Source organism: Schistocerca gregaria, chromosome 3 (genome assembly GCF_023897955.1).
Source record: "Schistocerca gregaria isolate iqSchGreg1 chromosome 3, iqSchGreg1.2, whole genome shotgun sequence".
Classification (NCBI taxonomy): Eukaryota; Metazoa; Arthropoda; class Insecta; order Orthoptera; family Acrididae; genus Schistocerca; species Schistocerca gregaria.
Window position 1 is genome coordinate 618,465,717 of NC_064922.1, and position 18,149 is coordinate 618,483,865.

An 18,149-nucleotide genomic window follows, 5' to 3' on the forward strand; every position below is an offset into this window, starting at 1 on the left:
CTTGCCATCAGGCAAGATGTCAATTTTGTGAACTTTGTAATTGAGAACCTTGTATGGTGGCTGGAGTACCAGCCGAACAGTATCATCATGAAGTATGTTGAAATCACAGTCAGTTAGTGCCTAGTGGATGAAGGTCCGCAAAGTGTTGTGCAGCTGTGGAGGGGACACCTGAAGGTGTGCTATTTGCTGTTTGATGTCAATCATGCCTGATGCACAAAGTCTGTCAGTAGAGCAATGCTTTACTGTATAGGACCTCCACCTAGGAGACACCACGGTCATCCTTGTGCCTTGCACACAGAGAAAACTCCAAACAGTACCCAAGAAATGGTCTTGGTTCATTGACCCAGAAGGCACTTAAGGGGAGCTATCAAAGTATATGCCAGCATTGGATGATGCCATTACTTTGCAGGTGCTATGCGTAGGTACAGTATTGACAAAAACCGCAGTGGTTGTATAGTTTGTTGAATAATGCTGATTCAAACTGCTGACCTCAATCAGTGATTATAAAGGCAGGGCAACCAAAATTGAAGACTGGCAAAAACCCTGGTCTTTCAGGTATAATATCTCTATGGGGGTTTGATTTCCATCCACAGCATGTTACAGATGATGACTGGGAGTAAGTATGGCAGGAATGGCACTTGATGCTGGAGCTAGACCAGGAGGTGAGGTACTCATGTCAGAAGCCATGTGAATGATGAAACAGTGTTAATTAATGCATTGAAAGATTTAAAGCCTGCTACTGTGTGGTGTGAAAGATGTTTTTTTGACATGACATGGAATAAGGCAACTTCAATTACCTTTGTGATCTGGTGTGCTTATTGCAAACCACCTGTCAATTTAGCATAGCCACACGGCAAGTAACAGTTACATGAGGTGTCACCAAACTGCATGTGAAACCAGCAAATCCATCTCCTTACAGGCATGTCAGTGTGCAATGTATGGCTTTTAGATATGGAGTTGTTTGTTGTGGTCACATGGAGCTCACCATCCCATGTGAGAGTTTATGTCACATTCAGCAAGAGTCAAATGAGCTCAGTCTGGCTCAGCTGTAATGAGGCAGAAGGCTAGGCAAGGCTGCCATAAGCTATGTTTGGAGGATTATTTAACAGTGTCAGTGTTGCAAAATAGTAAAGATTCTTTCTGCCAATGTTAACTTGCAGTCCAGTGGTTCACATTCATGGAAAATCATCACAAGTTGAACTTGAGATGGGAGTTAGCCAACCCAGAGGGTCCAGAGCGTGTAGTATGGTGTCAGTTTGAAATCCACTAATATGCACAACCAGCAACAAAATTTGTGAAGGTGTCCTGTCCTGGAGCTGTTTTTCATAAAGAACTGTTGCTCTGGCATCCAGGAGAGGCATCATAAAAGAGCAGATTTCATTATGAAAGGTTTATTATCAACTAGGAGCAAAAGAATAATGTCACTGATCACATCTGCATGTTCACTGATGTAACTGAGTAACATGACAAATTTGGCACTGTCACTTGATATATCATATGTAGCGAGGATACTCTCAACAACTGTCAGCCAGACAGTGAGTTGATCTGGGCAAAATGACAGCAGTTTAGGTTAAGCACTATAATTTGATGAGGGTGTCATCAGCGAATGGTCATGCCGACGACCAAGTCAAAATCCGGAATCGTACAGCTGATGAGCACTCACCATCCAGTCATAGGAATGTCTGAAAATTGTCCAGCAGGCTGGGCCACATGTTGTGGTGTGAATGGTTTAAATGAGTTTGAATGTGGTATGGCAGATGCATCAACAGTTCACTCAAAAATGTGTCTCTTCAAGCAACTGATGCACAGCATTTATCTGGACTGATTTCAGAGTAGAGTCTGTAACAAAATCACCTAATAAAGTATCTGTAGGATTACATTTTTCAGTATCATTTTGCGCTTCTGTAGCACTGTATTGATGAAAGTCATGCTCGCTTTTGATCAATATGGCTCATTGTGGAGTCAACTGTAAAACACTGCACACTTCCAAATGGAAATTGCTGTCCTGCATTGACAACTGCATTGTATGTCAATTCCATAATGGTTGCATTGTCAACATATAGTATTCAAATGCAGAGATGTATGAGCATGAAGATGGTTCTTAAGCAGTTGTCATGGGTCACTAGTATGGAATCTTACTTGCGGATAAGATAAGGGTGATAGTAATGACACAGTGCTGGTTAGAACACACTTTATTGACTATATGGCATGAATACAAAAGCATGCCACACTGCTTGGCAGCCATAGAGGAAACTGACTCTACCTTGCAAAGAAATGGTTGGTGAGGTCACAGTCGATGGTCAGAGAGGTTTGTCTCTCAAGGTAGCATTCATAATTTTTTTAAAGTTTTTTTGTATGTATCTTTCATATCAACATACTGTATTTTTCTTTCATCAATTAGTGAGAACATCTGCCTTCTAGTAATAAGTGTATGCTGTGTCATTTCTTATTTGTCTTACAACAGATCTGATGATGGCAGTCTGCTGAAGCACATTATCCATTTGAAGAAATAAAGTGCAATCTAGATGGACTATTTTTGTATACCTACAACTGAAGGTAATAGGAATGTGTTATTTTCAGAGAAAAGATCATTATCTTCTTGGAATAGGTCTAGAATACTAACAGGGCAAATCTCTTGTTATCTCTGGAGTAATATTTCCTCTTTAAAATTTTTGCAACATAAAAGGAAAAATCTGACATGCTCTTTTTCATTTGTGTCTGTATAGGATTTCAACTCTGGCTGTGACTGCCAATGGGCAATTTTTATGACGTGAAGGGTACATTGTATACAATGTGCCAGATGTGAGGAACTCTCAAAAAGATGAATTCTTATTTTTTTGAGCAGTATGAGTAATATGAGCACTATGAGTAATTTAAATGAGAAAATAAACAAACCTGATAGACTGATGTGATCCCAAGGTTAAAGTAGACAGGAACAAACACAAAACAAACTATTGGGTATGCAGCTATTATACCATACAGTGTTTCCCACATAGCACTTCCTCTGTAATAAAGCTCAGATGGATAACCTGAAAAGCACAGATAAAAGTCAAACAAAAAATTCATATAAAATATACCAGATGGTGGCAACCAAATACATTGAACACCAAGTAAGCCAGCAAAAAATAAAGTCAACTCATATTCCTCATATCTGAGTGTTATCCTAGTTGTCAGAACAGGTGTGATAAAACCTAAGCAAATAATTTAATTTTAAGAATCACATTTTCACATTTCTGAGGCCTCTGTTTCTGTGAAATAATCAAGTAAGAAACTGTACAAAACGAGATATTCTCAACTGAAATTGAGTATTCAAGACTGTGTGTGTGTGTGTGTGTGTTTTTTTTTTTTTTTTTTTTTTTTTTTTTTTTTAATTTTACGTTCATGAACTACTAGTTCCAATTCTTATCTGACTCTGTGGTATAAAATGTGCATTGACTTAATAATTAATGACTGTTTCCATTTTTATTCAGTGGTGCTTGACCTTGAGGCAGTTGGCTGGAGTATGTGAAGGGGAAGGAATATTCTTTACTGAAATTTTCCTGGGGAGATGTGCTGAAAACAGCATTATACCAATGCTACATTTCTAATGAAAAGACTTTCACTCAGCTGCGAAGCAAGATCTGTGTTCATCAGAGGTGAGGGTATCATCTGGAGTGACCCATGGAAGTGTGGTAGGTCTGCTGTTGTTTTCTATCTACATAAATGATCTTTTGGATAGGGTGTATAACAATGTGCAGCTGTTGGCTGATGATGCTGTGGTGTACAGGAAGGTGTTGTCATTGAATGACTGTAGGAGGATACAGGATGACTTGGACAGGATTTGTGATTGGTGTACAGAATGGCAGCTAACTCTAAATATAGATAAATGTAAATTAATGCAGATGAATAGGAAAAAGAATCCCGTAATGTTTGAATACTCCATTAGTAGTGTAGCGCTTGACACATTCACGTCGATTAAATATTTGGGCGTAACATTGCAGAGTGATATGAAGTGGGACAAGCATGTGATGGTAGTTGTGGGGAAGGCAGATAGTCGTCTTCAGTTCATTGGTAGAATTTTGGGAAGATGTGGTTCATCTGTAAAGGAGACCACTTATAAAACACTAATATGACCTAGTCTTGAGTACTGCTCGAGTGTTTGGGATCCCCATCAGGTCGGATTGATGGAGGACATAGAAGCAATTCAGAGGTGGGCTGCTAGGTTTGTTACTGGTAGGTTTGATCATCACGCGAGTGTTACGGAAATGCTTCACGAACTCAGCTGGGAGTCTCTAGAGGAAAGGAGGCATTCTTTTTGTGAATCGCTACTGATGAAATTTAGAGAACCAGCATTTGAGGCTTACTGCAGTACAATTGTACTGCCGCCAACTTACATTTTGCGGAAAGACCACAAAGATCAGATGAGAGAGATTAGGGCTCGTACAGAGGCATATAGGCAGTAATTTTTCCCTTGTTCTGTTTGGGTGTGGAACAGGGAGAGAAGATGCTAGTTGTGGTACGAGGTACCCTCCGCCACGCACCGTATGGTCGACTGTGGAGTATGTATGTATGTAGATGTAGATGTAGAAATTATCATTCTGGAAAGGTACAAACTGTGAGTAGGCAACAAATTACTGTCTGAGCTAAGTGAACTACTTCACAACTTAAATCTAAAACAAGCTCCCCATCCAAGCTGTGAAGACCCAAGGGATGTCTACTGGCCTTGTAACATCATGCAGATGTTGTACAGAGGTGCATGTAGTCATCACACCACTCTCTCAGCCATTGTAGATATAAATAAACAGTGAATGGTAACAGAAAACTTGTTTCATCCCATATTAACAGTAACCTTACCAGACCATGGAGCAACTACTATTTGATCAAATAATCTCTGAGTGGCTGAGTGTAGCCCGTATCAATCCTCCCACCAAGGAAAAATCCTTGGCAATACTGAGAATCAAACTCGGGTCTTCTGCGTGGCAGCCATCTACGCTGATCTCTCAGCCCTAGAGGCTGACCTAACTTCAGTCTGCCAGAGTGAAACTCCCACCTTTCCGTGTGATCACTATGAAAAGAATAGGGCTTGTTGCCAACAGAAAAAGTATAATGTGGTTAGAAACTGAATCCAGCACCAAGTTTCAATTTATTTGGAAAATTCGTGGAATATTGTCAATTGTCTTCTTTTTGTATGTATGTAATGGAAATAACACTTTTTTAAAGCACCATTGAAGTAATTTATGTTATAAACAACTTGGAAACAGTTTCTGAATATCTGTGAGCATGTGTTGACTTAGATTTAAGGGGAGTAGTGAATGAAAGAATGAGCTTCACGAGACTAAAAATGTAACTGTGCTGTGAAATGAAAACAAAACAATAGCTAAAATGAAGGCAGCCTGTATGAAAGTGCACGTCTTTATTCCATGAAACAAAAATCTGCTGTTGTGGTTTGGTAACAATACTGTGCTGCTACACCATGCACATTAGAACATGCTTGGATTGATGCTTTCTGTAGAAAGTCATTCATGAGGACCATGCAGAGCGCTTGTCCATAATCAGTTTGGAAAATGAACCAATCATTGAAATGTTGACAGTAGGGCTGGATAGTTGGTTGTAGGATTCTGTCCTCATATTGCTTAACCCTCATATTATCTTTAGTATTGATGAGAGTTACTTGAGAGCCATATATGCTACTGGCCTAAAACGTGACTGATGTTTCTTGTATCTTTTTACAAAAACAGTAACAGCCTGAGGTTCTTTGATGGGTTCCATTGAATTAAAAAGCACCCATGGTCACAAAATTCAGTTGTTTGTTTTGTTGCTATAAATATGAAAAGGTACTCACCTAGAAAGGCTTTTACTCCGAGCATGCCTCTAGCAATTGACAGCATCATAGCGAACATAGAAACACTGCTGCCTGCAGCAAACACATAGGCAGCTTTAGTGCGTTCCTTGCCTTCCATGAGGTTCCTGTACAATGGCACAGACACGGAGACCAAGATGAACACAACAAACACCACATAATCCACCAACATGTCAGCCATGGTGGCCAGGGAAACCTGTAACAAGAGTAATTATAATAATAAAAATTGTAGTGGTTCATTTATTTATTTATTTATTTATTTATTTCATGTTCCATAGATCTCGTATTGTGAGCATGTAACATGAGATGTGGAATGAGTCAAACATACAAAACAACAAACATCCAAAAAGATACAAAACAGTCTTCATTAGATATTTAAAAAATGTTCTACATAACTGAATATAGTTAATACAAAGTTTAGAGGAAAAACAGATATTGTACATATAACAGCAGATTTCTTTGAGTGTTAATACAAAATTTCATGTTTTAATTTGGAGAAAAATTGCAAGCATATTTCTTTTTTAACAAGATGGATAATTCTATCTAAATGCTATTTCCCTTTTTGCATCATAAAACTCTTCTAACGTATAAACAGAGATATTTAACAAATATTCCTTTAGTTTTACTTTAAAAAAGATTCATTTTCTCTTAAACATTTTATCTGGTCAGGGAGATGGTTAAAAATTTTTGGTCAAGTCATTTACTCCTGTACAAAGGTAAATTAAGTCTTTTCTGCTGTGTAGTGCCACAGCCTTAATGCATACATGAAAAAAAAAAACAACCAATCATTGATCAACATTACTTCTTGTTTCACAAAAAAGAATATTACAGTTTAGCAATCCACTGAAGATGAGATCATTAGTGCTGCGTTGGCACAGTTTATGCGAAGTGTCACATTTATTTGTTTATGGACTTATTCCTTTATGATATGATGTATGTATGCACATCTGCATATCTAAGTCTAAAATTTTGCAAACTACCTTTGCAGTTTGATAATGCTATCATTTAAGTGTTTTGTACAATATTCAATGTTTACTCCCTGTGAAGGTTCCAGTAAACTTTTTGACACTGTGTTTCTTTCCTGCCATTTACCCAAACTGTCTCTTATTAAAGAATACTTTCAACAGGAGTTTGTAGTGGAACGTAATGTCTGTTCTAAAACTTACCAAAGCTGTGTAACACAATCGACAGAAAACATTTTGTTTCTTTTCTTATTCTCATGCCCCTGTGTGAGACATCTACAACTACATGGATACTTGCAAATCACATTTAAGTGCCTGGCAGAGGGTTCATCGAACCACCTTCACAATTATCTATTATCCCAAAATCGTATAGCGCGCGGAAAGAATGAACACCTATATCTTTTCGTACGAGATTCGATTTCCCTTATTTTATCGTGGTGATCGTTCCTCCCTATATATTTCTGATTCGTTGGAGAAAGTTGGTGATTGGAATTTCGTGTGAAGATTCCGTCGCAACGAAAAACGACTTTCTTTTAACGATTTCCAGCCGAAATCCTGCATCATTTCAGTGACACTCTCTCCCATATTTCGCGATAATACAAAACGTGCTGCCTTTCTTTGAACGTTTTCGATGTACTCCGTCAGTCATATCTGGTAAGGATCCCACACCGCGCAGCAGTATTCTAAAAGAAGACGGACAAGCTTAGTGTAGGCGGCCTCCTATGTAGGTCTGTTAAATTTTCTAAGTGTCCTGCCAACAAAACGCAGTCTTTGGTTAGCCTTCCCCACAAAATTTTCTACGTGTTCCTTCGAATTTAAGTTATTCGTAATTGTAATACCTAGGTATTTAGCTGATTTTACGGCTTTTAGATTAGACTGATTTCTCGCGTAACGGAAGTTTAACGAGTTCCTTTTAGCATTCATGTGGATGACCTCACACTTTTTGTTATTCAGGGTCAACTGCCACTTTCCGGGCCATTCAGATTTTTTTATCGTCCTGCAGTTTTTTTTATCCTCTGGTGACTTTATTAATCGATAAACGACAGCGTCATCTGCAAACAACCGAAGACGGCTGCTCAGGTTGTCTCCCAAATGGACAGCAAAGGGCCTATAACACTACCTTGGGGAACGCCAGAAATCACTTCTGTTTTACTCGATGACCTTCCGTCAATTACTACGAACTGTGGCCTCTCTGACAGGAAATCACAAATCCAATCACATAACTGACGCGATATTCCATAAGCACGCAATTTCAATACGAGCCGCTTGTGTGGTACAGTGTCAAAAGCTTTCAGGAAATCCATAAATACGGAATCGATCTGAAATCCCTTGTCAATAGCATGTGGATAAAGCGCTAGTTGTGTTTCACGGGAACGATGTTTTCTACACCCATGTTGACTGTGTGTTAATAGACAGTTTTCTTCGAGGCAATTCATAATGGTCGAACACAATATATGTTCTAAAATCCTGCTACATATCGACGTTAACGATATCCCGTCTCCGGCCATCCTGATTTAGGTTTTCCGTGATTTCCCTAAATCGCTTCAGGCAAATGCCGGGATGGTTCCTTTGAAAGGGGACGGCCGATTTCCTTCCCAATCCTTCCCTAACCCGAGCTTGCGCTCCGTCTCTAATGACCTCGATGTCGACGGGACGTTAAACACTAATCTTCTGCTCCTCCTACTCTGGAATATTTACTCGTCTTCTTTTGTGAAGGCATTTCGGAAGACTGTGTTTAGCAACTTGCTTTGGAAGCACTGTCTTCGGTAGTATCTCCATTGCTATCGCACAGAGACGGCAGTGATTGTTTCTTGCCGCTAACATACTTCACATACAACCAGAATCTCTTTGGACTCGCAACGGAATTGTCACACTCTCTTCCTCATATATCGGTTCTACGAATTCATCGAAAATAGTTTCCCAAGATCAACGTTTATCTCCTTCCAAAGATTCCCGTTAAAGTTTCCTTTACATCTATGTTACACTTTTATGTGGGCTATACCACCTATTGTAATCCTATCTGTGCATCTCTGAATTTTTTTGATGCCTACTTGGGAAGGACTCCGAATCCCAGAGCAGTATTATTAGGCTCACTAGTGTCTTAATGCTATTTCCTTTACAGTTCCAGTATGCTGTAACAGGATCGTTCTAACATATTTAAGTGTTCTATTTACCTACTTTCTTCATTTTTTCCATGTTTGCCCTTTTTCTATCAGTTCTTAATACTAACCCTAAATTTATAAATAATGTGACATGCTGCAGTTGTTCACCACTAATCTTGCAGTACTGTTAGGTTCTCTCTCTTTATTGTGGGCACTACTTTGTGCTCATTCAAAGTTACTGATAGCTGCTGTTCATTGAAGAAAGTAAAAATTTTGTGCTGTTTTTTCTGTAACCCCTTCAGTCATCCAACACAACACCATCATCAGTGAAGTAGCTGATAGTGCTGCCGACCCTATCTAATAAATCATTTATGTTTATTGAAATATGTGTGTGTTGAACATTTCCCGTCCATTCTGGGTTGTGTTAGTCAAAAGTATCATAAAGCTAACCACATATTTGTGAAGGGACTCCAGGTGACTGTATGTTGGTTTTTAGTTAACAGTGTGGTAGTGTGCAATGGCTTTCAGGCAAGTTGTTGATCAATTACACATATCTTGTGAAATAGAAGACAAGGAAAATTCAAAATAACTTTATAGACAATGGGTATGATGTGGTAAATAGAATACAGAGAAAATAATTGTGTTACTAGGCAACAAAATCACAAATTTGAGCTTCTTATCTTTCAATCACATGCACTCCAAATGGAAGCTAATGTTATTTTGAAATTAGTATGCAAAACAGAATCTAGAAATACATATTACACTATCAATATGCATCTTTCAGGAATATTACCAAAATAATTTGTAAATAAGCAGTTTACAAAAACTTCAGACACAAACAACCAGCCGTACTGAACCTCATTTCTTTGTTGTTGTATGTCTATAAAACTGGAGGCTCAAAGACCATGATAAAAGAGTATCACCTGACAATAGCATTCAAACAAACCTCTTCAAGAGCCATTGTTGTCGTGGGAGGGACCTCTCATTGCAGTTTGACTAAATTATCAGAGATAGTACAACAGATGAGACAGACCTCCATCGAAGGAACTTTCACATCTTTAAGATGATGTGAGACAGTATTTTGCAGATTCGTGGTTAGTTATTAGCAAACTACACAAAGATTTGCTTCTAGAGGGAACATTTTCAGGTTTTGTAGTTCTTCCCTGTTTACCAGTCGAGAACGACAAAGAAAAGCACCATGTAATTTGCCTGATAACTATATTTCTCATGATTGTTGCATCATAAGATGATTCCCTTGTGAATAGGATTTCAAGCGTCTTCCTGCAGTTCATTTGTCGCCACCCTTCACAACGTTGTCTCACAGGGAGTTGAGGCGGCCCAGGTGGCGAGCAGTTCACTGAAATGAACACCATACCTCCCTGACTTCACGATTCGATATCTTTTGAATTCTTAATTCAACGATGCCAGTGGATTCTTACTCCATGATATGAAGCTCATACCACTGCTGCTGTATCTTCATTGCGCAGCAGTAATTACAAAGAACTGGGACACATTTTTTGTTTCAGATTCCGAGATTTCATGTGAAACTAAGGTATATGGTCCCAGAATGAGCCTGCATGACAAGAGAGTAAACGAAGTAGAAAGGCATTACGGAAACGCGTCCTCAACTACTAGGGGAAACTCCAGCAAAGGAGTGCCACAAGGTAACCTTTCAGCTTTGGTTTATCACTATTTTTTTCCGTTCTGCTGGAAGCCTGTTGATAATGCCTCAGTGGTGCACACTTCCTGTACAATGCTCAAGGAAGTGTTTATCATCCCTTTATCTAGCACTCACTAATATAATGTTGCAGTTTAGTTTGAATGAGTCAATATTGTCAACAACAAATCCCATGATAGGATATATGCACAGGGAAATCAGAGTTGGGCTATCGAGGATGTCAACAAAGACCGATCATTACAGCGATGTTAATCGGTATGCATATCCCAAAACATGCACTTCATAAGTTCCCAAAAGTCGTGCATAAAAACGAAATTTTTCCAGGACTCATCCTTGGATTCTATTGGTGATTGAAAGGTGGGGTCAAGTGTTTTGGATAGTTCTTGGGGTAAGGACCAATCTACAGTATATCCAACAGAAGGGTAAAAATACGAATGTTACACACTCCTCCTGCTTACGCAAATGGAGCAAATCGGTTGGTTCTCTTTGCGTTTTTTATGACCTCTGGTGGGCCTCACGCAGCTTATGGAGGAACGGTAAGTTCGTGGGCGGCTTCTTGGAAAATCCAAAAGAAGCGTTTCTGCGATATGTTCCTAAGATCCCGAGCTCGAACAGCGTTGAAAATTTTATTGATATCTTTGCCTGTTTCCGAGGTAAAGAGGTTCAAAGTTATCCTATCTGTACACATAAATCACGCACGTAAAATCCGGTGTGCGGCGAAAACAAAGTCACTTTATAGTGATGTAGCACGCAGAAATACGCTGTAAGGAGTCTTCATTATTATCAGAAGGGTTGTGGGAAACACGTGCTGCAGTACTGAGGCATAAGAAAAGTTTTTAAGCACGTAAAATCTGATCTGAGTCGTAAAATTAGCTTTACATCATTTCATTTTCACATAAGTGGCTATCAAAATTTTACTGATCCATAACACTCTTTTCAGATGAGTGACGTGCCCTGCTGTGGCAGGAAAAAGAAGGGAAACAGTGGTAAAAAGCTTCTACCCGAGCACAAAAAGGCGAATATGCTTCTGTTTATAAGACTGACTGAAAAGTGTGGTACCAGTTACTTCATACTATCTTCCGCAGCACCTTAAATTCCCGAAGATTTTGACAAACTGTTAATCGACAGTAATCGGAACGTGTTGCGAAGCTTGCGAGTAAATGTGAGAAAGAAAAGGTCTGAAATGTGACGAGACTGTTCGTGGTGTCTCATCACGATAACGCATCCGCACTTTCATCCCTGTTGTGCGTGATTATTGCACAAAAAACCAAATCTCCATGCTGCCGCAGCCTCCGTACCCTCCAGATCTTGCCCCTGCGGACTTTTTTGTATTTCTGAAGTTGTAAACCCCGTTGAAAGGACGAAGATTTGCAACAATAAACGAGACAAACGAAAATTCGCAGACGGCACTTAGCGCGATCCAGTAAACGGCGTGCCAAGATTGCTTCTGGAAGTGGAAACTGCGTTGGGAGCGGTGTATGTGGATGAAGTTTTTTTGAACAGGCCTATTGTATTCTTGCTATGGGATACGTATTATAAAACAAAACGTTTTGGCACCGTACCTGAAAAGGAGATTTTTTAAGATATTTATGAGAATATACTATTAATACTCGATACGCCTCTTTGTATATAGAGGGTCTATATAAGGGCGATGTACTTGAGGACAATAGTATGGAAATGGAAGAGGATGTAGATGAAGATGAAATGGGAGATATGATACTGCGTGAAGAGTTTGACAGAGCACTGAAAGAGCTGAGTCGAAACAAGTTCCATTAGAACTCTTGACAGCCTTGGGAGACTGGTGAGCAAGAAGTATGAGACAGGCGAAATACCTTGAGACTTCAAGAAGAATATAATAATTCCAGTCCCAAAGAAAGCAGGTGTTAACAGATGTGAAAATTACCAAACTATTAGTTTAATAAGTCACAGCTGCTAAATACTAACGCGAATTCTTTACAGACGAATGGAAAATCTGGTAGAAGTCGACCTCGGGGAAGATCAGTTTGGATTCCGTAGAAATGTTGGAACACGTGAGGCAATACTGAATCTACGACTTATCTTAGAAGAAAGATTAAGGAAAGGTAAACCTACGTTTCTAGCATTTGTACACTTAGAGAAAGCTTTTGAGAATGTTGACTGGAATACTCTCTTTCAAATTCTGAAGGTGGGAGGGGTAAAATACAGGGAGCGAAAGGCTATTTATAACTTGTACAGAAAGCAGATGGCAGTTATTAGAGTCGAGGGTTATGAAAGGGAAGCAATGGTTGGGAAGGGAGTGAGACAGGGTTGTAGCTGCTCCCCGATGCTATTCAATCTGTATATTGAGTAAGCAATAAAGGAAACAAAAGAAAAGTTCGGAGTAGGTATTAAAATCCATGAAGAAGAAAAAAAAACTTTGAGATTCGCCGATGACATTGTAATTCTGTCAGATACAGCAAAGGACTTGGAAGAGCAGTTGAACGGAATGGATAGTGTCTTGAAAGGAGGGTATAAGATGAACATAAACAAAAGCAAAACGGGGATAATGGAATGTAGTCGAATTAAGTTGGGTGATGCTGAGGGAATTAGATTAGGAAATGAGACACTTAAAGTAGTAAAGGAGTTTTGCTATTTGGGTAGCAAAACAACTGATAATGGTCGAAGTAGAGAGGATATAAAATGTAGACTGGCAATGGCAAGGAAAGCGTTTCTGAAGAAGAGAAAATTGTTAACATCGAGTATAGATTTAAATGTCAGGAAGTCATTTCTGAAAGTATTTGTATGGAGTGTAGCGATGTATGGAAGTGAAACGTGGACGATAGATAGTTTAGACAAGAAGAGAATAGAAGCTTTCGAAATGTGGTGCTACAGAAGAGTGCTGAAGGTTGGATGGGTAGATCATATAACTAATGAGGGGGTATTGAATAGAATTGGGGAGAAGAGAAGTTTGTGGCACAACTTGACCAGAAGAAGGGATCGGTTGGTAGGACATGTTCTGAGGCATCAAGGGATCACCAATTTAGTATTGGAGGGCAGCGTGGAGGGTAAAAATCGTAGAGGGAGACCAAGAGATGAATACACTAAGCAGATTCAGAAGGATGTAGGCTGCAGTAGGTACTGGGAGATGAAGCTTGCACAGGATAGAGTAGCATGGAGAGCTGCATCAAACCAGTCTCAGGACTGGAGACCCCAACAACAACACGCGTCTTTGCGGGATCACTGTCACCATTATAATTGTAGAAAATAGATATTAGTGAGTATTGAAGAATTTCTGTCGCCGATAACTTTAGGAAGTCACTAGTTTAATCGGAAACGTGGAACTTCGGTGGATATTGTGTGGAGGGGAATGGGAAGCTGAACGGTCGCCGACTGCAGGCCACGTGCACGTGTCCGAGGGTTAGAGACAACGGCTTCTGTCAGTGGCGACGTGGGCCACAGTAAGGCCCGGCCTTCTCTGAAGCCTAACAGCTGCGCCGTGGAAGAGTGTGTGTGTCATCAGGAGCAGACAGGACTGCACGTACTCAGTCGTCGAGAAGCTGCAAGAGTGCAGCTAAGTACGACAAGTCACGAGTACCGTCGCGTGATTTGTGGCGTGACTGTCACACTAGGAAATGTACCTGTCCAACTAAAGAGGAAGCTGTCAAGTCTAATATCCTGTGGTCGATACTGCAGTGTGCACAGATAGACGTGCTGGGTGGGAGCAAACCATTACCAGGAGTCTACGTTCAAAAATAAGGCGCAGATCTCTCGTGCGCTCAGTTTACACATAGTAATCGCCATTAGCACACCAATTAAAAATGTACCAATTAAGGTTGTCTTAGCTTCTTGGATTACAAACAGTCTCGGTTGCAACTTGTTCTTCTATTCAAAACGCTTTTCGTCTTCGTGAGGCATCTTCAGATTATCTATGAAGATAACAAGATAAGCAAAAAATAAGGTAGGGTCCCAGCTTGGACAATTCTAAAAGTGAGCAAGGAATTGTTAATGACCTTAAAACTTTCCTCTTACAACATATCAAAAGCACATACTAACAGTACCAGTAATTCACCTTGTGGATGATATAAAGTGTAATGATTATCTAAGTGATAGAACTCTGTCAATTGGTAGGAACGTTTGATATTAACGCATCCTTTTCTAATTACAGTATAATCAAAGCTTGTAATGCAGTGCTACTTAGTTTCAACTGTTAGTTAAAATAGCTGAAATTAAGTTGGGAATAAGGCGTGATCTGCTATTATCTATCCGTATAACAAATGTATACAACGAAAGTCACAAATGTTTAAAGGAATTAGGACAATTTGCGGAATTATGCAATTCAAAACACGACGACATACCACCGAACGATACATTTGTGTAAAGGACAGAACTACTGTTAATACTAATAAAAAGCTCTATTCAAATATATATCGAAAACACTACAAGATAGCTGTACTCAATTTCGTCTTCATGTTATTAAGGAAACTGTGAAATTCATTGTTGTTTCTACATATTTGATGTAAACTTCTGTGTAACATTTTTTACGTTGGCTGGATTGTAAGCCTGAAACTGAGGAGTATTTGAAACTATTTTATACATATGTCAAATTAACTTGATGTGATGGTTTTTCATTGTAATATCTGAAAATTTTATTGTTAACAAGTGCGCAATTGTTCCAAAGCCTATATAAGAGCAGCAGTTGGGTCGCTAGAGGGCACTGTTGATCAGAGGCTTTGTGATGGACGACCTGTGTCACTCTGAACAATAAAAATGCAATGAAAAATACAAAGGCTTATCTGTTACTGAATCCATGTAGCATGCTGAATGGACTTTAGATCCGAATCATGTTCTTGTGAAGAATTCCAGGACAACGAGGAGAAAACAAGATAAGGACCCGAGTTACACCAACCGTAAACACATCATCCAGGTTAAAATTGCAGCAAATTTATATCATTTACACTGTCAAGAACGAAAATACATTTAATTGGCAATAGTAAGAAGAGGTTGCGTCACAGAAGGCAAGTAATAGTGTAGATTCCAGTATTCTTACAGGTGCAGCATTGTCACACGCTATATGTATTACGTCAGCGCCCTGAAGCGAGCAACAATTGAACGTTTACAGGCATTTTTGTTTGACGCCAACATATATTCACAGTGTGAATCGTATGAACCCACGTTTTTTTAATAAACCACCGGCAATAAAAAAAATCTGTCGTATACTTCTTTGAAACTGTTTTCCCGTTCGCTCATGATGCCTCATTTATTCTGCATACTTTTGAAACTAAATCCCATAGAACGAAGAATTTGCGTCAGTATCTGCTGATTAGCCTTGAAACACCATTCTGTGCGACTCAAGATCGGAGCCGGCTGCGGTGGTCTCGCGGTTCTAGGCGCTCAGTCCGGAACCTCACGACTGCTACGATCGCAGGTTCGAATCCTGCCTCGGGCATGGATGTGTGTGATGTCCTTAGGTTAGTTAGGTTTAATTAGTTCTAATTTCTAGGCGACTGATGACCACAGACGTTAAGTCGCATAGTGCTCAGAGCCATTTGAACCATTTCAAGATCGGAAATTTTCGCTAATATGGTATTTCCTTGTATTTTTCCCAACATCGCAGACACTGCAGCCTACCAACACATTTATTCGTTTCGTCTGTGCAACATCTGTTGTGCGTACTTCTTATTCTTTGCAGATACTGTACTCCTACTCCATTGACCACTGCGTCTCTCCTGTCGTAAATTTCACTTCACCGACGGACACAACTTGCTTGCACGTTCCGTCACCTTTTCCATAGATCTGTCATCTTGCTGTTTGCAGCTACTATTTACCTTTCATGTCCTTTTCTTCTTATAACTGCTGTCTGGCTTATGTACGCTGTCTAGTTTATGTACAAGTTGTAAATAACCGTTTGCTGCCTATATGTTATCGCTGCTACTGTCATAATTTCGATTCCAGACAACCTTATTAAAAAGCTTTTTCTCCTAATTGATAAATGCTATACGTGCAGGTTTGTCTTTCTTCTGTCTATATTCTAAGGTAAGTCGTTGGACTAGTATTTCTTCGCCTGTTCCTACATTTGTCCGGAATCCAAAATGAGCTTCTCCAGAGTCGGTCCTTATGAGTCTTCCTTATTCTGCAAACAGTCCATGTCAGTATTTTGCAGTCATTACCTACTGAATTTATGACTACGTAATATTTACACCTGTCAGCATTTGCCACCTTTGGAAATGGAGTTATTAAATTCGCCTCTATGTTAAGGGTATTTCACCTGCCTTTTACGTTTTCTGTACCAGGTAGAATATTTATTCTCGTGGTATTTCCTCCCAGATGGTACTTTTATACGATTGTAAAAACTGAGCGACATCAGCAGCAAGTGAAGAAGCAATCTGTGCCTTCGAGAGGAAGATACTTCGAAAGAACTACGAGTACTGGTCCGTCTACAATACCATTGAACGTAAATGTGAACGAAGAACAAAAGACGACTGCACAAGCGGTTTCAAAAGCCACACGTGGGGCGAATATTAGGGCGGAAGAGCTTACAGTGTTTGGTCTCACCCTTCGAGCTGATCCTCCAATCTCAGTCTGCTGGAAAATGCCCAAGAGCACGTGCAAGGCAGCGATTGAAAAACAATCGTCAAACACGTGGGGCTGACAGTAGTGGAAGATGAAGCTAGAAATTGCCATCTGCAGTACGCGTCACCTATGTTGCGACTGACTCCCTTTATTTATATGTTTTTGTAATGTGTTATTTTATAATTTTTTATAGTGAGCTGTTTCTCTGCCTTTGTAGAGTGGTTGTTACTTTTCTTTTTTCTGCTGTAGGCCTTAAGGGCCCGTTAATGCAATAAATGATGATTTCCTCCGGAGGACTGCAAATAATTCTGATATTTTGAAAACAAATTTGTCCCAAAAATTGTACTATACAGTTTACAGCATCATGGTCGAAGCATTAAAACGATGAAGCTCAGAGCAACCAAAATGTGGTCAGAATTACATGGCGTTATCTCTCCGAACGACAGAATGCGTCGTCCAGGAAGATTGCAGGGTAACTGAATGCGTGTGTGTATGTCTATGTTTACAGGGGCTCGTGCACCTCGTCTCTCGTGTGCCAAGTGTGCCAAATCCGGATTTAGCTGCCCGAGACCCGTGCATCAACCCGCTGTTTACTATCAGCGACAGTAAACAAGCAAACTAATTTCGACTAAAAGTGACCGAAACGTCGCTGCTTCCGTTTTGAGAAAGCGCAGAAAACGACGAATGTTTTCTGGTAAGATATGACAGTACAGGAAGACTCATTTAAGTTGAGAAATACAAAAAGTCTCTCAAGTGCTGTTCATATCACAAGACGACTGTAAACATGAAGGAAGGCGCCATTAGAGACGGAAAGAGCTCAAGCTCTGATTGTTTCAAGGATGCTGAAGGAAGTCGGTCGTGCCCTCTCAAAGGAACCTTCCCGGCACTGGCTTGGAGCAATTTGAGGGACTCGCGGAAAACTTAAATCACGATAAATCAAATGCATTCGCAATTGCGAATATGGACAACCTTCAGCTGTGAAACGAAATGACGACAATGAAAATTTGTGCCGGACTGGGACGCTAAAATTCGGATTTCCT

At 39.8% G+C, this 18,149-nt stretch overlaps 1 protein-coding gene across 3 annotated transcripts in view; it reads right to left on the reverse strand.

Annotated features, from left to right (window-relative positions):
* LOC126354881 (sodium-coupled monocarboxylate transporter 1) overlaps positions 1–18,149 on the reverse strand; it is a 481,393-nt gene that overhangs the window by 55,702 nt on the left and 407,542 nt on the right. For all 3 annotated transcript variants that reach the window (XM_050004927.1, XM_050004926.1, XM_050004925.1), the window contains 2 exons: positions 5,822–6,035; positions 2,896–3,029 (listed from right to left, as the gene is read on the reverse strand). In XM_050004927.1, the coding sequence (XP_049860884.1) occupies positions 2,896–3,029; positions 5,822–6,020 (333 nt within the window). In that variant the 5' untranslated portion in view covers positions 6,021–6,035. The remainder of the gene's footprint in view (positions 1–2,895; positions 3,030–5,821; positions 6,036–18,149) is intronic.